At 36.2% G+C, this 22,858-nt stretch overlaps 1 protein-coding gene across 7 annotated transcripts in view; it reads left to right on the top strand.

Annotated features, from left to right (window-relative positions):
- The window catches only part of LOC121315582 (dystrobrevin beta), a 128,992-nt gene that overhangs the window by 648 nt on the left and 105,486 nt on the right, over positions 1-22,858 (top strand). For 5 of the 7 annotated variants that reach the window (XM_041249804.1, XM_041249806.1, XM_041249805.1 and 2 more), the window contains exons 2-3: positions 11,181-11,230; positions 19,471-19,538. In XM_041249804.1, coding sequence (XP_041105738.1) covers positions 19,472-19,538 — 67 coding nt within the window. In that variant the 5' untranslated portion in view covers positions 11,181-11,230; position 19,471. Of the gene's footprint in view, positions 1-11,180; positions 11,231-12,037; positions 12,092-19,470; positions 19,539-22,858 lie in introns of all 7 variants that reach the window. The other 2 variants (XM_041249802.1, XM_041249801.1) reach the window with 2 other exon arrangements.

The following is a 22,858-nucleotide window of genomic DNA, read 5'->3' as shown; positions in this document are numbered from 1 at the left end:
CTCTTTTGTGTCTCCGTTGCTTTCCTGGAATTACACAAAGCACAGCGTTCTATATTACACACTTTAAATTTGATCGTGTTGTATTTGTTCAAGTAAAGCGATCTATGTTAGGCACGTTTGAAAATGTAACACAATTTAAATGTAAAGTACAGCGCATACACTGGCTGTATTGATTGGAGAAACGCCGCTGTCAAACAGTGATGTCTGCTTTAATACATAGGAGGACTGCAGTGCATTGACATCAAACGGATGCACACGATCCTGTTTAGAAAAATAAAACCCAATGAATTACAGTTTATGGAGCAATAAACTTTTTTTTTTGTGACATACTGTTGTATGAGAGGAAATAGGCGGGTTTTTTTAAGGAAACGACAGAATCCACATTTACTTGTTTTCCCTAAGTACACCACAACACGAAATACAGTGTTTTAAAGGGATACCGAGTACGTATAATGTTGTATACTAGTTGCGTATGTAACTCGCAATATTTAGATCTATAGAATACACTTGTTATTAGAATACACTTGTTAAACATCAGCTGTAGTTTTCAGGATGCTACTGTAATCCATCTAGCTAAGAGGCTGCGAAGTATTGCCAAAACAATGAAACAAAATGTGTATTGCAACGTTGTGTACTATCTGTCTTAATTGTTATTTTCATTTTTTTAAATTTTTTTTTTACTTTATCCATATGATGAGATTAGATGCATGTTCGTGATGTGAAAGCTGCCTTTTGTATTTGACTGTTAACTGGCTATGCGTTGTGTTGCTGCTCCCCTGTGATTAATATGAGTGAGCAGAAAGTCTTGTCTTGGTTTTGCCCATTTACCACGTACCCTTTCGACAGAACAGACCTGTTGAGTTTACTTCCTGACATCTGTCTTCTAATGAACCTCTATGGATAGGTTTGCATTGTATTGTGGTAAACGCTGCACTTGGTGAGAAGCGGAAGTGAAAGAACAAGCAGTAAGATGGGTCTTTAAAAGCTCACAGATGGTTATAAGTCATGGCTTGTTTGTTTAACATTGGGAGAGTTAAGATTCTGCTCTAGGTGTCTGAATACTTACCAACAACAGCAACATTCATTCTGTAGATACCACTGAACACAGTAAATCCAGTTAGTGAGCAGTATATTCCTTTATTTCCAAGTTTATGCAAGCTTCAGAAGGAAACTATGGAAGCAGAACCAAGGTTATTTACATGCTTATAAGCTAAAAGTAAAAAAAAAAAAAAAAAAAAAAAAAAAAATCTGAAGAAATATTATTGCCCAGTAATAGTCATTTCCGCTCCCCCGCCTGTAAATGGCGTGGATCTGTCAGTGTGTGAAACATTCAGGTCTTAGGCAGGGGTTCCCAAACTTTTTTTCCCCCTGAGGCCCACCTGTTCAGCTGCATTAGGCTCTGTGGCCCACTTATTAAAAACATTTTTTAATACTGAAATAATGTAAGTAAACTTTATCGAAATTGTTGTTTTAATTTGAATCGTATTTGTTTCTGAATTTAGTATTTTATTGTTGCTTTGTGTGATTTTATATATATATATATATATATATATATATATATATATATATATATATATATATATAAAAATACATTGAATGTCGTCACACCCGAGGCCCGCTAGGGACTGTGGCCCACAGTTTAGGAACACCTGACCCAAAGTACTGTAACTCAAGAGCTTTTTTTGTGCTGTGAATGGCTGCAAGCTCTTAGTTCATTTCCATGCTGCGCACATTGAAAAATAAGGTATTCCTCATGATTGTGATGGAAACAGATATGCATCAGCACAGAGCAAAGGGAGAGTGTCGATCTTTTACTCGCATGTAGCAGATTTACACTTCATTGGGCTTGAGAGAAAAGTACTGTCCTGGATATTTTAAAGAATGAAAATATGTTACCATGTGGCTCCAGGTTGACCATGAACGTTCATGTTTTTTATTGGGGTCCTCGTTCAAAATGTGGACCCTTAGAACACTGATCACGTTCATCAGTCTATCTTTCTGTCTGTCTGTCACAAGCTACACTTCATAACTGCCATGAATTTTCATCATCTCCAAACTTTTGTCATAGCCTCCTGTAGATGTGTCTGATTTCATTTTAAGCATAAACTGTTTTTTTTTTTTATATAAAAAAGTAGATATTTTCAATATGTGATAATGAGGACCCTCTGTATGTGCGTGCACTGGGTTCACAGTACATCCTGATAGTTAGTCCCCCTTCACAAAAAAATAGTTAGGTCAAAGGTACTTGAATGCATTGACATGTGAAAAAAAACAGCTGGCTTTAATATTGTCAACCTACCTAGTCCCTTAGTGACGTGCTCAAAGTGCATGGAAGACGACTGTAAATTATTGAAGAATTTAGTGAAGAGACTAAAATAAATCATTAAATATTATTGTAAATCTAAAATATGGTCCTGACATGAGACACTGTTGCCTTAAGTCATTTTTTGTAGTGGTTCCCATAGTAACGGTAATAATCCAGTCATTTTGGTTCTAGATTTTACAAAAAATAAGTGTGCTGCTTGTGAAAAATTATTAGTCCGTATCTCGTACTTATTCTATTATTCTTGGTTATTACATTACAAACAAATTGTTTCACTGAGAAATTAACATTGTATTTACATTTTATTTTAGTCAACACTTATTCTGAATGTTAAGCTTTTGGTTTCATTATCTCTTTCCATACAACTCTGTTTGTATGGCATACATCTCTAACTCTGCAGCTATATAAAATACCCAGATTTTATTACAGCAGTTTCTCTAGGGGTTTAATTGGGAGTGAACAGAGATTGAGTTGCACTGATTCAGCTGATCCCTTTGTGATACTTCGTGTGCATTTGTATCAACCCTTTCTGTGTTTGATTTTAAATGGAACTATCCTGTCAGTCTACTTATGATAACTAGTTGGGGAAAGACCATGATTGGAGGTCCAAAGAGAATTAAAGGGTCGTTCTGAGGAGGCAGATTAAGTTCTAGAATATCCAATGTTCAGCTTGATTTCTAATTGCTGGCAATTTTTATTTAGTCTGTTTGCTCACCATTGGTCCCCAATAGAACAATGTTGGATATTCACGGGAATCTAACCCGTTTGGGAGATGTACCAAGATCATATGTGAGCTCTTTGTTTTCATAGTGGAAGTATGCCAGCCTTGGGACGTTTGATTAAGAACATAAATGAGCTTACTGTGTATGTGTCCTTCAGAGTTCAGAAGTAACAAGCACACTTTTGCACATATAGTATTGATTGATGATACTGATACTTTTACTAGGTCTGCTTATATCTTTCTGAGCTTTAAAAAAAAAAAAAAAAAAAAAAAAAAAAATCCAACCCGATATAACAGTTTCTATTTTACATTATTATAGATTTTCAGTTGAGATGGAACATATCTTGTATTGGTGCTTATTATTATTGACTATTATAAAGCAGGAAGTTGAACAATTTGTCATTCCAGGTTTTACTATCCCATATACTGTGTACATGTGATTTCTATAGCTGTGTTTATGGTGCTGTAAGGGAAGTCTGATGCAACAAGCAGAAGGTGCTGTGAATTTTAGCTCATTAATTTATGAGTAGTGTGGCAGAATAGGAGGAGGAAAGATGTAGTCTAGGGGGTTTTGTGCAGGAGTACACCTCCCAGAATGTCATGGTAGTGAGCCAGGATCAGTTACCCCAGGCTCTAATTTAATGAGGGACATGTGCCTGTGATTAACCCTTTCAAGGCCGGGTTTAGACTGCTGTGATGGAATTCTGAGCTTTTTATTTATTTATTTATTTATTTATTTATTTATTTATTTATTTATTTTTTACAAACGTGCAGATATATAATTGCTGACAAAAAAAAAGTAAATCATTTACCTAAGTAACTATAGATAAGCCATCAATCTGACAGGTAATTTATATATGAAAACAGTAAATAAACTAACTGGTAAAGGATACTGTCAAACACAGTAACATATACAGTATTAGTAATGTAATTATTATATTGAGGTAAAATAAAAATATCGGGGTATCACGATTTTGACACCGTGGTGTCTGTATGAACACAGTTATGTCTTTTTTTTTTCACTGCATAGTAAGTTATGCCATTTTTTTCGTTTGCATGTCTGTAGGCTCCATAAACAGTTGTTTTCAATGTGCTGTTACTTATTTTGTTTGTACGGTTTTCTTTAATCATAATATACCTGTATATAGATGCATTTCTTTTCAAAAGTTTTTATTTAATTTATTTATTTTTTATGCAGTCAGCTGTTATATGTGCGTTTTTAGTATATAAACACATTTATTTTAATATGAGTCTTATTCACAGAGTTTCGGATGTGTAGTATTGTACATACGTATACCTGTACCTTGTGCTGACAGACAGCTTTAAGACAGATCTCAGCTTGTAACACCTGCTTTCCATGAGTGCTATCTAGCATGTGATTTAAGGTGTGCTTAGTAGGGAGTCATCGGTGACCCCCCGAACCCCATTTTTTTTTTAGTTCCCCTTTAAACAGTAAAACTTAGGGGTAGGGGTTCGTACACGTCTTGATAAAGTCCGTGTACGTGGTTAGCACAGTTTAGTAAATGTTGTCTGAATATCATTAGCCTCATTAGTGCTCTCATGCCACTTCATTTGAATACATCACCAAGCATTGTGCATATTCAGCACATGCTAATGTACCCATCGTGTTATTTTTTAAGGCGGGCGTGCTAACTCCTGTCTTATGCTTTAAGTCACACTTTATCGTTGATAAATATGGGATTTTCTAGCACGAAACTTATCCTTGGATAACATGCGTGTTATCGCATGAGCCTTTAGTAAATGAGGGCCAAAATGAGGTATCGTAGAACACTAAATGTAACACGTCATGGCATATTACAGTTTCCACCACTTACACCATATAGGGTTATTTTGAGCAGCTGTTTATATCGGACAGATACCGTGTGCCATTTCCATTTATTTCAATAACAAAGGCATTGTTTATATTGTGTTAAGCACACCGTATATTTCAGGTAAACGCAGCTGTTTGGATCTTATGTACAATTCACATGGATTTAAATAACAAATGCACTGCTTATACTGTAATAATCACTCTTACTAATCCACCAATCAGCTGATTTCATCTCATTACCTTTCCATTCACATAGATTTAAATACAAAAGGCAGCACTTTGCTGTAATAAAAGCTTGACAAATCGATCAATCAGCTGTTTGCACCTTGTTTCTGAGCGATCACCCCTATACTGTACCTTTGCTATTTAATCCCTGTACGCAGTGTTGGGTCTGGAATCAGAAAAGTGATGAGCATCAGCATGAAAACTCAATGTAAATAAAATGTCTGTTAGATGCTGTGCACCTGCTAAAGCATGCTTGGAAATCTGTCAGTCAGCAAACAATGCAACGTTGCTTCAAAAAAGCTAGTGTTTCTATAGTTGAGGAGGGAAGAATTCTCAGCTGTGTCACCTTGGCGACCAGGACGCTGTGCCTGAAACAGACACCGATGGCGTAAGCGTCCATACTTGCAAACAAAAAAGATCGTACAGATGCGTGTCACAGAGTTCTTCGAAACAATTAGCAATATTGTAGCCTGCCTGTACTGTGCATTTTGCACTGGCATTACTTTTTTGCACCTACCTTTTAGTACATTCATAGGTTTTAATACATCTTTTTTATTAGTGTAATAAAGATGTTTAACCGCACACACACGTGTTTGTTTTGATTATTGTACTGGTGATTTGGGGATATTTTGAATATCGGGTTATTGTGTTGGAGTTTATACCGTCTATCACTTACTGTGGGCAGATCACGTTAACACAATCACTCCCAATCTAAGTGGTGGCGACTATAGTAAGGGATATGTGAGCAAGAAAATAAATAAAAGATACAAAGTCAAATAATGAATCTTACCTTCTGTGTCTACAGCGAAAATAAGATACAAAAGCTCTCATCCTCTAAATTTCCTCGTCCCCACTGGTGTAATCAAAATGACTCCCATTCTCCAAAACTAATTGCATTGCAGCCTGTTCGCTTGCCGAACTCCATTTTACAAAATTAGTTTTCTCTGTTTTCACTCCTAACTACAATCTCATCGAGGTTCAAAGTTCATCGAGCCTTCCCTTCAGTCCAAGTGACTGTTTTAAGCATATCAGTACACACAGATCACATTTCGGCTCTGTTTTAAATGATGCAGTGGATAAACAAAACAGGCAGCGCTGTGAAATGGCTCAGCTTTGAAAGGGTTAAGCAGGCAAGTATCTAAGCAGGTGAAACATGTCTGTGTCTGTGTGAAGGCCTGTGAAGAGACCTGAGAGGGTGAACCTGTGTGGTTCTCCTGTAAACGTAAAAGGTACTGTGTTGTACTTCATGTTACAAGTGTTTTTGTTGAACTGGTAAACAGTTTAGCCATCCGTTGGAAAAGTTTAGTTAGTATTCCAGTGGAAGTTAGGTTTTTGTTTGGTTCCAGTGTTTTGTTTTGTTTGTTTTGTGTAATTAAAAATGCGGCAAGGCACTGAATTGCAATACTGTCTTTGGGTGTTTGCTGTTCCTTCCACTGGCCAGCCTTGACTGCTGGTCATGTTGCTACCCTAGGTTTGCTCTCCTGCTTGTTGGTGAGGGGAATTGATATCCAGAGACAAGTGAAAACCATGAAAATGCCAAACAGAGCCAGTTAATGATCCTAATCTTAAAATGATAGCAAGTCCCATCTACTGTAATTCAGCACTGACTACTAATAATGCAACAAGTTTTTTTTTTTTTTTTTTTTTAGATAGGCAGGTTAACCTTTTGTGAGGGAAAAAACAACCCCTGTCACCTTGATGTTTTGAGCATTTGATTAGTACTGATACTAAATTGTTCCCAAGGGCAGACATCTCTGACTGTTTCCTTCTGGACCGTTAGCTGATAACGATCAGTATTGCATTGGAGCATGCAAGATGTGACACAATGTCTGTAATGTCTCAAGAGAACTGCTGCCTCTGTGCTTAAGCAGGTTTTTATCATTATTTTTTCCCTTGTATATTTCAATTATAGTAGCTACGTGAGGTTTCCCAATTTCCAACGCTTTCAGTAGCCTTTTGACTGGTTAGTTCAACTTTTAATTTTTTCAGCTTTTGTAACGTCTGCAAAACCCCATAATTCACACCTGTCTGCAGTTTTCTCTTCTTGCCCTGACTTGTCAATTATTTTTTACCTACTGTACGCTAAGTAAATGTGCTTTTTATTTTAGGTTTTCAAATACCGTATCATATTTAGTGATACGCATTTAAAAAAACAAAAACAATTCCGGGAGTTTTTCAAAGTTTATTTTAAATATATTAAAATAGGGATACAAGCAGTAAAAAAAAAAAAAAAAAAAAAAAAAAAAAAATTTTTTAATTGAAACATCTGTAAAAATCAGGGGTGGGAATCTCAGTATACACACTTTACTTGTGGAATATGATGTGTAGCAGTTCTGGTTTCTGGTTAATAATGTCCCTGGCATGTCTGATAAAGCTGTCCAGCAAAGCACAGTGCTCTGACAAACTCATTAACACAGTCATTCTGCGCTCTGTTTTTATTAAAGCGTGTGTAAAAGCCGCATAAATGGATGGATTGCTTGTCTCTCAGTTCACTTTCTTGTTTTAGTTTGTGTTGCTTATTTTTCAGTATGTTCTTTTATTTTCAGTGCGAACATGTACCTCGATGCAGCAGTATTTGCATGTGCATCCTTTTATGACCCACTTGTGCTATTTTTGCTTTTTGTATACTTCGAAACATTGGTTTTCTTTTGAATATTCATAAACTGGTTTATGTTTTCTTCCCATTCCTAAAAATATTATATTTTTGTGTAAGTATTTTAATTGAATATAGCAATTGCCACAATAATCAGACTTTTATTGGCCAACATAATCGGATGATAATGTGTTTGTGAAGTGACAGAACCATCTTTGAATGTTATTTGATCTTCTGACGTCTAAATGTATGCTGTATCCTAGGATACAGTGTAGGGCTGCTCATTACAGTGTCTGAGTCAGAATAGAACAACATTTTAATCAAAATATTGTGTATATCCTAGAAAATATTACTGGAAAAATATTGAATAATAGATAAAATTATGTATAAATCAGTAAAAAAAAAAATGACTTCCAGTTAAAAAAATAAACTGGAATAAACCAGAAATACGGAACACTAATCATATTGTACACGGTGTGGCATCAACGGCTTTCCTTGCAGATTTGATATGCCAGGACTATCTGGGACAGCATTTTCAGCCTTTTCATCTCAAATACCAGTGTTACCAGCAGAGACCACCAGGTGTACGAGTAACTATGTGTAATCTTAAGGACTGGTTTATTCAACCTATTATTAACATCACAAAATACAATAAAAACGTAGTGAAATATGGAATGCAAATTTTGAAAGTAGGAGCCTGGGCCTATAAGTCTCCCATTTTTCTGTTGTTGTTGTTTTTTTAATTGTTGTTGTAGTAACTCTTATAGCACGTAGTTAAAAAAAAAAAAAAAAAAAAAAAAAAAAAAAAAAAATTCCAGTAACTACTGTAATATGAATTACTGTCATTTTGCTGGTCACATTTTTTCCTAAAAGTAAAGCCCCTTTCACACTGGCACGCCGCCTACCCGGGTTCTGGCTGCCCGGGTCAAATTCTGCGTGAAGGTTTCACTTCCTCAAGGAATATTTCTGTTTGTTCTGTTTAGCCATAACTTTGTTGATTGAGACGCACCATGAGCCAGATTACATCAGGGATGAAGAAACATTTACTCTAATCAACATTTGGGCCGCCGGTTCAATCCAGAGAAGCTTGGATGGAAGTGTCCATAACAAGCTGCCTCCATGGCATTGCTACGCGCATTATTTGCTTCTGTCACCCAGGTCGACCCTGCTTCTTCGAAAAGCAGTGTAAAGTTGCGTAGCTGACCCGCATGACACCGTGTCGCTACCTGGGTAGTGTCTCACCCGGGTAGAGCATGCCAGTGTTAAAGGGGCTTTAGATGCTATGCTAAACATGAAATTCATTTAGAAATTGAGTTATTTTCCCTAAGCCTCTTTAGGGTTATGAGAGTTCAGTTGTGTGTATTACTGGGAACCATTTAAATGGAATTTAGTGAGAATTTGAAGGTACAGTAAACCGCTATAACACCCTTCATTATAATGAACCTGGCCCCTGGACCCCAAATTAAAAAAGATCCTATAAACACACAGTGTCAACATCCCAGTCTGTACACACGGGATGCCATCTCCGCAGTGAAGTCAGCTCTTTTGTTTAATGTAATTGTGAGTGTTGCTTTTGTTGTCGTTGTTAAGATTATATATGGTTGATGCACCATTAAAAGACGTCACTTACACTTGATCACACATGTGCTTGCAAGAATAAGTGGAAAACCCGCTTGTCACCACTTGTGGCTCAACTATTTTTACTGATTTTGCAGAATGTTCTTGTGTAAGACTGCCAGCACATTCAATATGCACTGGTAGATGAATCAATACAGACTGTTTGTTTTAGTTTGATTTCATTTTGCCCAATGAAAGCTCTTTAGCTTGATAACTTAACATATGCATGCCACAAACGTTGTGTTTGGCGGGAGGACAGAGGCTGTAATTAGAAACAGTCAGCGGACGGCGCTGCTTGTGAAAAAAACAAAAAAAACAAAAAAAAAAAAAAACACACCATGCATCCAAACGGAACAACATGTTATAAAACGAATTGTACAGACCAATTACCAGAGTCATGTTCCTAAAGATGTTGCCCAAGGAATATCAGTCACCCATGCACACAGCTAAAATATGACCATGATGCTAGACACGGAGGTGAAGCAGTCATGGTTTCAAACATACCCTCTGATCCTAAAATAACATTTTCAGACTACAAGCCAGAAATACGCAGCTTCAAGATCACAGCTAAGTCCCCATTCTGATATTAAGAGTTTTAATGTCAGAATCGGTGCAGTATTACTGTCAGTAGTCACAGGTGAAAGAACACAGTAAAAAAAAATCTTGTGTAACTAGAGCTGCAGTAGAGCAGCACATGAATATCTCTGCAAACCTATTCAGAATTCAGGAAATCTGTAATTATGTTTTTTCACGTGGGACTAAGTTTGGCATTTATTAAATGGGAATCAGTTATAGTGCAATTTAAATATAATATTTATGTGTATTGCAAATGGTAGGGTCTGGCATTTTAAATATCTAAGTGTTTTCAGATAAAATACACATCTTTTTGCCTTGTTGAAACAGTATGTTTATAACTTGTGTATAATATTGTTAAGTGACTAAAGTTTTTCCAGTGTGGCTAAAAAATGTTGAGTTACTTTAGCCACAGTGGCTAACTAAATGAAAGTCTTAGAGGGAACGTAGTTCTGGTATAATAATAAAGATCCGCAATGGTGTTGGTTGTTACAGAGCTGTGTATCAGGGGTGCACCCAGGATCCAGTCTCATTCATCAACGGGGGAATGTGCTATTAAAGTTCAGTGAAGTTCAATCTCGTCTCCATGTCGCATACATTACACGCACCAAACTAAAGAACGTGCTATCACGACCAACCCATTGAAGAGTATTGAGAGCTGAAACAAGTATTTTAAGCAAACCAATTTCTCACATAAGGAATAATCGACAGTGTTTCACAGGATTGTTATTATTTTTTGTCTGTTACCCAAACTGAAAACGCAGCGTAGCGGCCTGATTTACAGCGTCATTTTTCCAGGTACGCTCAACAGCACTGGCGAGAATCCTGGAGCTAGAAAAGTGTTAATTAAAAAGAAAAAAGAAAACATCTACATAGGTTTCAGATACTTACACAAGGTCAGCGTGCTTTAACAGGCAAATGCGATTATGCAAACTTTTCTGCTTGATCGGAGGGCCTTTGGTTTGCAAATTACAGTGGTTTCTTTAGCAGGGTATTCACAATGCACTGTAGTCTGTTTTCATGTCATTCTGTGCCCTGTTCATCATGTACACTGTGGAGTTGTGTGGCACACCAATTTAAGTCATTATTATTTATGAATTTTGCATATATGAACATATTGTATACAGCACAATTTGACTAGTTTTTAATTCACTCATCTTTTAAAATACAAAATAGCAGCAATCTGTTGTTTTCTCTGTGTATTTGTTAATGATTTCTTAGCAGGCAGTAATATGTTAGTGATAAATCTGCAATATGCTGACACAAGATTAAAGACATTTCTTTATTTTCTTTTCAGTGACTCATCATCCTATCTATTGCTTGCCTTGATCCTTCTGCAACAGAGAGGTACAGATTGCTTTAAAAAAAAAAAAAAAAAAAGATTTATGCTTTAGCAAATGCTTTTGGTGTTTGTATTCCACTGTTTGTGAAACTGGATGTGATTGTGTGTTGCTATACCTTCTTAAAAATGAAGTGCAAATTGTGTTCTGGTACTGGAAAAACAAATGCTGGTGTGCGTCCACATTCTCATTCTGTGTCTAATGCTGCAGTTGAGTGCTCTGGTGGTTGGGGCTTCTGTCCGTCATTTGTAGACCATTTTTATCTATATGCACATGCTTAAAACTTTGGTAGATGAGGCTGTTACCTTAGCTACCGCAGTTCATGGCCTTCATTTTGTTCTGACCTTGGTTGGGCTAACAATGGCTATATCTTCAGCTGCACTTGCCCAAATTTAATTAAATATCCTTTTGACAGCCATAAAAAGTACAAAAATAAAAACTTTGTTCAAGGTTATTTTGTTTGTCCAGTAGTAAAAGTAAGATGACACATATGTAAAAGGCTTTGTTATGTAGATGGAATTCTGTTTAAAGTGGATAGTGTGGTTTGGATATTCATTACAGTCATGGCAACCTCTGTCCCAGCAATGCAGAACAATTGGTTAACTTCAGGTTTATTTTTATTATGCAGTACATTTTAAAGTTGCTATAAATTTAATGCAGGGGTTGATTTAGCAACACTTGTATAAAGCACATTAATATGGAATGTGTGTTGAGAAATTTAGTTTTACCTCACCTTGATAATAATACTGTTTTATAAGCCAAACACCTACGGTACAATGTCTTTATTCACAAGTGTTTTTATTTTCTGTTTTAGACTGGTTTTGCTCAGTTTTAGGATTCATTCATAGGAAAGAGTTCTGTCTGGAAGGTAAGATAAACATTTTTGCACAGTAATACTGAGATTTACAATAGTTTGTAATACTGTCTAGAAATTTTGGTGTACCCCCTCTGCTAATTCCAGCACATCCTATTTTACAAGAAACAAACTGTAATAAATAGCATCTTGCGTTGCATTAAATTTACATACAATCAATGAGCAGGAAAACCTTTTCTAACAATGAACATTAACATTGTATTGATAAACTGTATTGTCAACTCTACAGCCTTACAATGTAACCTTTCAACTGCAAGATTTATTTCTAGCATAGATAACGCAGCACTTTAAAACATAACCTATCAAACAACTGGGTACAGTACCTGGTGCACACAAATATCAACACTTGAAGTTTAGCCATGTGCCTTGCTCTTGAAGACCAATACAATACAATCTGCTTATTCAAGTGCAGAGACTGGGACACTTTACATTCACAAAACAATTGCTGTTTTTTTAAATGTACTGTCACATACATCGCAGCATCTGTTTTTATCATTTAAGAACCCCTTGAACTGTATACAATTAAGCTAGTTTATGCGTCCAGAAAGGATTCTGTTTCAGCCTGTTACAATACTAGAATGAAACCTCTTAATTTTAATTTGCTCTTTGTTTACAACTCTTTTGTAGTCATTCTTCAGTTGTTGTTCTTCAAAAAAAAATCTAATTCTGTAACAGCCTGTGCTGGAGAATTTTCTAGCTGTTTTCACAGTGCTGTGTTTCAAGAATGCATATTTCTGAAATTTGACTCTAGGTGCCTTTTAGATTTGATTAGAACAGATGCCACAGACACTTCTTAGTCATGTCCTGATTTGTGGAGTGAAGGGATTGAACAGCCCGGAACTGCAGTGATATTTTCTTTTTTTTTTTTTTTTTTTTTTTTAATTACTCGTCAATCCTTTTTTTTTTCTTTTTTTGCTATGAAGCAAAAGTACCAGTAGTCATTTGACCTGTCTTGCCATAATGAGCTTTATTGATCTAATGAAGGGAGTCCTGGTAAACCATGAGGAAGGGGACAATACAGTAACAAGATTATAGGGATTTAATTACCAAGTTCATAGTGTGGTGAAGAGTACAAAAAAGCAAGCTTGATAGAGGTGTCATTATAAGCATGAACTGCAAGTTTTATGAGATTGTACAGTGGTTATTGAACTGTTTTCCCCCCTGCTTGCCTGCCTATTGTTTTTGGCACTGAGCTGTATTGAGATCATCGACTTGCATTCCACTCCTGGGTCTCTAGGAGTAGAAGTACCATGGCGGATTAATTTGTAATGCAAATGGAACTGGCATGTATTGTGTACTGTTTAAAACCTGCATCTCACCTGTTGCAAGCTGTTTTCAGTCAGGATAGGAAAGACCTTTGACAGGCATTAGTAGAGAGCTGATAGTAAACTCTTTTATATCCCAGACTGCGCATAAAACTGATTTTTATAAAGGAAAAATCTTAGATGACTCTGGGCCATTGTGGAGTGTTTGACTTTTATACTATATGTCCTGCAGTAAAGAAGTAACAAACGTAGAAGCCTTGCAATAAAAGCTCTATCTTTATGAATCAATGACTATCCGATGATTCTTGGAGTCAGAAATATATCTGGATCTTGTATGAGTTGTCACCATGTTGCAGTAGTAATACAGACCACTCACTTAAGATTGATCCTATGTTTCTCTCAGTAAAGTTCTATTACAGGTGGCTTTTCACTCGCACATTTGTTTTTAATCATTGGAGATATCAATCATACAGATATTTTTCATATTTTCTTATTACTGCATGTTTACAAACAATTCAGTCTGATCTCACATATCACTTAAATTATACCACCAGAGATGCTTTGTTTTTCCACTTCTAGTTTCAGATTTATTTTTCAGTGGATAATTATTGCAAGGAAAAATAAACATTTTTGCTGGCCATAACTACAAGATTTGATAAACATTTACTGTAAAAATAGATAGTTATTATTGTTTATTGGGCCGTGCTGTAGCTTTGTGAGGATCAGCTGAACAGATGTTGCATTGAGGGAACACTAACACACTTTAGCTTAATGCAGGATTACAATCAACATTTAGATTTAGTAATGAAGGTTTCAAAATCACTTTTTTCATTTCTTTATTAGCTTCAGTACTCTGTTCACTGGTAATACTTAAACATTTCATTTATAAACAAGAAGAAACCATTAGTTTAAGTCATTTTGGTTCTACCTGTTAACATAAAGTATCCTGTGGCACTTTGGTTTGCACACTAGAGTATTCTATGATTCTAGCATGCTAGGGTGCTAGCCCTAGTGTTCTCTCTAAATATCGCCTGAAATTGGTAGTCATGTATGCTGATGCAAAATATGTTGCGTGCCAGTGGTTCCTTTGTTAATGTGACGCACTTTGAGATTTGTCTTTGAATACAAGTGATGTTCTAATTGGAAAGGGACTCTGGAACGACATTAAGGAGAAGTGTGTTCTATAGCTCTGTACCTTAAGAGACTCGAGGCAATGGAAATACAATGAAATGTTCAGATGTGCAGCAACAAATGGGGGAATTGCAACCAAGATAACCCAAGGTATGGGGGATGTTTCTGTTGGTGTAAAACAACCCAATGGAAATCTTAACACTACAGTATTTGTCTGGTTGAATGTATACTGTGACCAGCTTCACAGTATGCTGTAGGTTAAGAATTGAAATGTTGTAAGTTTAAAGGTAGAATTGTTAGGGTATTGTTTTTCCGTAACAATTTTCTCTCTTACCCATATATGATTTAAAGTTATTTTTTGACTCTTTCATATTTACATGTCGCTCTTGAAGACCAATAAAACATGCATATGGAATAACACACAATGAGGTATTTTTGTATAAGATCTAAGTCTATTTTAATTGTTGGTCCTGTCCAAGGGGTGATTTATTGACCCTCTTATTAACATCACGAAGTGCAATAAAACAATTGAGAAAATGGGCATTTAGGCTACTAATAGTTCAAGTACATGTAACTCATCTGTCTTTTAAAAGATTTGTTGTATTATAATAATCTCCTCTAAAATGCCCTATATCCCCTGGGAGTGAAACTATAAACAATAACTTGGCATATTAAAAGAGTAATTACATCACTGTTTGAAGCTGTGGCTCACAGGGCTGCCAGATGGATTGGACAATAAGCACATGACTCGTTGGTCAGCCAGTAGTGCCAAGGTTAGTTTAGCAATAAACCCAGAAAAAAGAATGGAAAATGTAGCCTTTCATATTTGGTGACACAGTACCTTGGTGCATGTTGGGCTAGTTTTAGATTCAGCGGTTATTAACTCCTACTGCCCATCACACCTACTGCACATTGTCGTACCCCTTATTTTGAAAAAGGTTATTTTCTTTCCTGACGCGAGTTATATGGTTAATGTAATTTAATTTAGTTTGATGTTAGACACACTCACTTCAAATAGTTCTGAAGGAATCTGAATGAAATGCACAAAATTAGATCATTCATGTGGTACTGGAAAAATGTACAGTATGCCTTGGACCATAAGATTTTTACTGTAATAACTAGAGCAGCTCTCCTGAACTGATTTTCTGTACTATTGTTGCCCACCGGCATCCTCTTGTCACAGTTTCCTAATTTAAATAATCTGCAGCAATGTACACAGGCTACTGCTGTCTGTATATCTACAGTAGAATATTTTGCAGCCTCCAGTGCCATCTTAGTTGTAGCGTACAAAACAAGAAGGCATATCTGTTACTAACATTCCTGCTGTACCATTTATAGCAGGCTGGGATTGGTGCAATAGAACCTATTCATAAAGCCTTAACTTAGAGTTATGTCAATCTTTCATTACAGGATACCACTGCAGTCATTGTCGTTGTTTTAGTTTAAGAAGCTATAGGACCAAGAGAGTTTTACAGTAAAAGCGCAGAAGGCGAGATTGGTTTTGTATGAGATACAAAAAAGTATAAGGCTTCACATGCTTTTAAAGGATTTGTTGTTTATGAATAAAATAGTTTGGTATTGATTAAGCTATTAGGGCTGGTTCATACTTCTGTTGCAGATGAATGCAATACGTCAAGCACAGGCAGCTATAAAACTGACCATGCAGCAAATGTTGACATTTTTCAACATTATCCGACCCCATACGATTTCAAGTCGCAGACGCAATAGAAAAGGCTGTATGACTTTCCAAAAAAGACGCACGTCGCAAGAGTGGATGATGTAATTCTGAGTCTGAAGTATGAACCATCCTTTAGTGTTATGGACTGTTGTTGGTAGTCTAGATCAGAAAACAAATTCTTTACATAGCTTTTTGTGAATAGGACCCAATGACTTAACAGAGGAGAGAGACTTTTAAACCTATAAACCTAAGATCCAAGGGTACAGGTATCGCATGGCACGATTTGGCATGCAAAATTGCCAGTATTTGTATTAGAGAGATGTTTATCAGTGGCTTAAAGTACCAGAATTACCAATTTGTATAACTGTAGATGAGGCAAAAACTTACAAGAAGAGAACTGGTTCACTTTTCTTGCACTCAGTATGTGCAGGGCTCACAAAATCACAAGCCTGACGTTCCGGGACAACCAAAAAAATCTGTGGGTGACGTGTTTTTTTTGGCTGCGGGCAATCATTTTTTTATACTATAACAAGATAACGTTCTTTGCTTTAATCAAACAGAGGTTTGTCAATCAAGATTCTGCTCACACATCATCCCAGTAAAACACATTTAGAGGGTCAATGCTTTTCATTGGTAATGCTTGAGAGATTTCTGGGGTGACGTACACATTGCTTGTGACCAAATTGCCTAACTATCTAGTCAGCGCACTGGTATAAGTCACATGACTGTGTCTGCTCCAGTGAAGCGAAGGTTGAAATGGACACTACGACAGCCAAAATACATACTTTTATATTGAAGGCTATGTTTTTTTTAAACAAAGTTACAGACTGGAATTACAAGCTACAGTAATCTGCTGACCAAGATTCACATTTTGTTATGTTGTTGTTACCTTTATTAAATCGTTAACGTTATTTCCCAACCCAGGAAAAAAAAATAAAAAATACTTAATATATAATGCGTGCAGATTTGTTATTTCATTTTTGTTGTTTTTCACCTCCCATAGTGTTCAACATTTAGAAGAGTGTAAAGAAGTTTGGATCAGAATCCAATATCATCACTTACAAAAAGTAACATACTGCAAGTATACTTGTGCCAAAATTGTCTGGTTTTAATATACTATTGGTACCATTACACTATCCTATTTTGGCACAAGTATACTTGCAGTATACAACTTTGTATATTCTTTTTTGTAAATAATGCAATGTAGTTCTCAAATATTGGACATTTCTTAGGTTGTATCTTACTTCTCTTTTGCATACCTGAATTGTCTCTTGGTAGATATGCACCTCCAGATTCTGACACATACTTTTAGAAAACCAGGAGCAACTTCTGCTGTGGATCAAAAAGCTATAATGCTCTGCGGCTGCCCGCCTATGTGGATAACCATCAGAAAACTAGTAGAAACTAACTAAAACACAAGTCTGGGAAAAACAAATGTAAGTCTGGAAAAAGTATAGAATTTTGATGTTGAAAAAGTGTATAAACTGTGAGATAATGTACCTATATTGAGTACAGTGTACTTTGTACAAATTACAGTCCATAGGTTAATTATGGGCAACTTGACATTTTTTTGGACAACCAAATGTCTACAATGGACTGCCCGAAAGGCAAGTACCATTACCAAAATTTTGCGAATGCTGTGCTTTAGATATTCTAGACTAGAAAGGCTTTTTTTGTTTCATACTATACATATGCAACTTGGCTAATTGTGCAAAAATAATCTTTGTAAGGGCATCCCATAAATACCCACAAATATACCCTTGGGCTGTGCCTACTTTGGCAATGCTTTAATTTACTCACTAGCAGACAGGGCAGTATTTTGGAAAATGGCTTGTGGTTTTAAGTAAGAATCGAGTTATATTTATGTGATACTCCCATGTCGTGAAATTGTGTAGATTATCAAGAAACATAACACATAATAGTGTTGACTGCTTGATTTTATACAGAAAAAAAAAACAAATGAGGAATAATTGTTTGGCACCAAAATGCCACTTTCAGTTACCTAATACTTAACATTAAAATTACCGGATTTATTTCCATACATAAGTAAGGAAATATGATCTGTGGTGCTGTAATCCTGTCCCTGTAGACATCAGTGTGCTGGTATTATCCATGTCTGTTCATGTGATGGACACATGTAATAGCCTTTCATCTTCTAACTTCACAGATAATCCAAAAACAAAGACCCAGTGCCAAACATACAGTGAAAAACCCCAAAATAACAGCTTCTGTATCCACAACTAAAAACTAAGAAACCAACAGCTAACCAAAACAATGAAAACTGATAGAACAGAAAAAAAAAAAAAAATTGAAAGTTTAAAAGACAAATTAAGCAAATTCACATGTTTAAATCAGTTGGCTGTACTAGCATAACAGCGTTTTCTGTATAGCTGCTCAGATGAAAGACTGCACTGGGTTATCCAGGTTTGGATTCTATTTGGATACAAGCCTCACTAGTGTTTATAGTGTGGCTAGTGTAGGAGTGTTTCTTAAGGAATGTACAGAATTTTTAACAACGTAGTCATTTTTTATTTTATTTTTTTTAGAAACTGCAGGATTCTCATAAAGTTGAATAGAAAAGTACAAATTAGCAAACTGATGCCGTGCTGATTTGTATGAATACACCCTTGAAGTTATAATAGATAACTGATAGGAAATGTTTAGTTATGAGAAGAGCTGCAGAGCATTTGAGAAATGCTGTTCTACAGCACTTTAAAACCTTCAATCACAGCGAGATAACAAAGTTATGCATCAGGCTAGATCCATTATGGATTGCTGACTTGTTATCTTTGCAGAAGCATGAATGATAGATAGCTAGGACAGCTATTCATATCTCAAGAACATCAGCACGTCCAGATTTATACAGATTATCTGCACAAACAGCCTGGGTTAACATTCTCACATAAGCCTTTTTCAGCATCTTTCGGTCTATACAATTGATTTAAAACACGGGGGATCGAAAAACTGAAATTTATTAAAACTTTTAAATATAAAAAACAGTAACCAACGTAGTGTTTTACAGAATTTAATACTGAGTAATACCGTTGAAAAGAGAATGGAACTGTACTGAAGTGTATCGTGTGATTACTACTAAACGCAGCTGCATTTATCAGTTCACGTTCTGTCATGTGGAATGGAGGAAAGCTTGGCATGTTCCCTGACTTTGTCAGTCTTTTCCCACAGTGAAATAAAGCAACAAAAAAAAAACTTTACTCTTCTGTTGTTCACCCAACAATTACTTTTATGATGTCACAATTTAGTATAAGTTTTGTATCCATTCTGTGTTCTCTGTCCCCCAGAATGATTGACGAGGGTGGAAAAAGAGGCAAGACCATGGCGGAGAAGAGGCAGCTTTTCATGGAGATGAGTAAGTACTGGCAGTGAGCTGATGTACTGCAAGACTAATTAATCCGTGTGTGACAGAACAATGCAATGAAATGGCTCGCAGAAGGGCTCCTGAGCTGTTACTAAAGTCTCCAAACATTTTGGCCACACACAACGCACAAGGCAATGTGATATTCCTTTATACAGATTGTAAAGAAGGTTTGGACAGCATTTCCATTAACTGCTATACCCGTCACAGGTGGTTTTAAACGCTAGTTAACGGGTAGAGACTGGAGCCAGCCGTCAGTTTGACTGGCAGCAAAAGGTCTGTGATGGACAGCTAGAAGCATTGACTGTCACGAACGAGAGCGAATTAGTGTGCCTCTAGTGCCCTCTAGACTACCCCTTTTAAAGGCACAGCTAATCGAGTAAGTGATTTGACAGTTCCTGTCTTGGTGCGTGCTTGGTAACAAAAGCAAGTCACCGATTCAATCCACACCCCCTCTCTGTGTTTTGTGTGTTTGTTGAAAGTGCACCTTTTTTTTGTATGGTGTTTACTTGTTCTCTTGTCTGTCAGTCTAGTTTTATGCAAGTGTGCACACCCTCCTGTCATTTTAGTACAAAATGCTTTAAATTATGCTGATGTTACACCTGTAGTTTTCAGTTATGCTAAGAACTATTGTGCAAAATATTTGAATTTGAAATTAGGCAGCGAAATATGAATGGTCAAAAAATATTTCAACAACTGTAAACAATTGTATATCACTTTCTGCTTTATTAAAAAAAAAAAATGTCTTCCAAGTGAAAAGATTTTTTTGCTTTTTCACAAAGGCCTATTTTATATGTGTATCGCTGAGTGGACAGCTGTCTGACAAATGATGATGACATTTTGTCATCATCATTGATGACAAAATGTCATTGATGACTAAAAAACATTTAGTGACCCATCACTGTGACGTGCAGCAGTTTTTCCAAGTGGAAATGCTGTTGCAGTGTATGAAACCTCAAAGTACAAAGTATATAATACGAAGTTTGTTGTTAGAAATATTTCCAATCAAGCACTGTAACAATAACTCAGACTCCTTTAAAAAAAAAAAAAAAAAAAAACAAACAACTTAGAAGTCATATTAAATAAACAAAGTAAAACAATTGAAACATTCATTGCTTAATAGGATGCAGTTATCCTCAGAGTGAATTGGCATCAGAAGCCAGCCCATAGAGTATAGTGTATGTATTCTATATGGGCAGTTGTACAGGGTTATTCTTTATGAGAGTCAGATGTTTTCAGTATATAATCCTCAGCATTGGTTACAGTAACTTCATTTCTACAATAGTTGGAAATTACAATTCCTATGAAGATATGCTGATTAGATTTTGGTGAATATCTGAGAACAAATGATGCAGGGTGTAAATAACTGACGGCACCAGTGGGAATTGCCACAGTGCCTGTCAAATGTAAAAAAAAATTATGGCAAAAGTTCCCTGTAAGTCCACCCATCATTGATGGAGTGCGTAAAAGAAGCAGAATGAGATAATTGTCATCCAGTTTTAGAAATGTTTTTTATTGTATTGCCTGGCGACCAAACAATAGTTCCCCGGCAGTACACACCAATGTGCACAACACGGGGTATATAACAAGAACAGAGAGTCCCAAATAATAAGCAAATATCCGTCCCACAATATTACAAACATGGTCACCAGTCCTGGTTGTGTGTAGTAGTGCTCGTGTTGGGTGATACAGTTTTATATTTGTGACAAAGCTGCAGTGTTGTCCAGTTTCATGCTGGCCCCTGGCGACAGCTCCGGAGTTTGTTAACTGCCTGGTAACGTACTAGACAAGACAATTACAAACAAACAAAAACACGACATTCACGATTTTATGTAATAATACACTTTTTCACTGTCCTTCTGGCTCTTACTCACTACAAACCAATGCAAAGGAACAGATTACGATTCTACATTCCCCTTATGTGCTGTCATGCATGACCCCTTGGTAAACAAATGCATCTGCCTTTACAATCTGCGGCTTCTACATTGTTTCCTTTCCGGGTCAATACAATCTTGCAACGGAATCTCACCCTTCTTCCATACTGACCAATGTCCCGACCCAGGGAAAGAACTGTCAGGCCAGCCCGTCCAAAGAACTCTGTCCTCGCTGCTTAGCGCTCTCACAGGTCGGGAGGGAAATTTACAACCAAGATTCATTGTATTTCTGTCACTACCATACTAAATTCAGCTTCTTTTTATATAATTGTGCCATATAATCCAAACACAACATACTTTGAAACAAAATAAGGTAAATCTGTATATTTAATATTGGTATTCTTTTGAAAAGATTGCGCATAATATAAGAGGTATATGTTGTGTTTTTGTCATTTTTTAATCCAAAAAGTTCATTTACTCAACAGTGAAGCAACTCAACTCATTTTACACGGTATATCCAAAACGAATGTAAAGGCCTAAAGTGTGTATCCTAGCAACATGCTGATATTGTTTATCGACCGTAATACCACTAAAAGAAGGTTTTGATGCAAACCGGCAACAGGAGACTGAGTTATAATTTGATGCATCGATTCACCAGTATGTAATCGAAGCTTGGGATATTTAAGGACAGATGATCAATAATCCATTAATTGTTGCACCACCAGAAAAGAATGACAGGGATGAGTTAGGGGTATTTTTGTCTGGTGTACTCTATTGCTAAATTCTTGTAGTTCACATTTGAGGATACCACAATGATAAATAATTAGCTTTATTTATGTATTCTTTTAAGATTGAGTAATTTTTAGTTTGGTATGTAACTATTCACAAATAACCATTTCCAACATCCTTAAATGTACAGTTTGGAGGTACTATAAAGCTACAACTACGTTACTACAATAAAAAATCCATAATTTAAAAAAAAAAACAAACAAATGATTTAAATCAAATAAATCAGAATTTTTTATTTTATTTTTTTAATCCAAAAAATCGGCAACTCTAGAATGTGTACAGTGCCGAGAAAGTTTGTGAACCCTGTAGGATTTTCACATATTTCACATATTTCAAACCTAAAATGTTATTCGATCTTAATCTAAGTCCTAATAATAGATAAAGAATTAAACAAATGACACAAAAACATGATACTTTTTCAACATTTATTTATCCACAAATGATTCAGCATTCAAGATATATGTGTGAAAAGTATGTGAACCTTTAGATTCAGTAACTGGTTGCAACCCCTTAAGCAGTAATGACTTCAACTAAGGGTTTCCTGTAACTGTTGGTCAGTCTCTCACACTGGTTTTGAGCAATTTTGGCCCATTCCTCCTTACAGAACTGCTTCAACTCAGTGACATTTGAGGGCTTCCTTGCATGGACAGC

This window comes from Polyodon spathula, chromosome 5 (genome assembly GCF_017654505.1).
Source record: "Polyodon spathula isolate WHYD16114869_AA chromosome 5, ASM1765450v1, whole genome shotgun sequence".
Taxonomy (NCBI): Eukaryota; Metazoa; Chordata; class Actinopteri; order Acipenseriformes; family Polyodontidae; genus Polyodon; species Polyodon spathula.
Note: the sequence above shows the minus strand (reverse complement) of the source record. Positions and strands in the feature narration are given on the sequence as shown.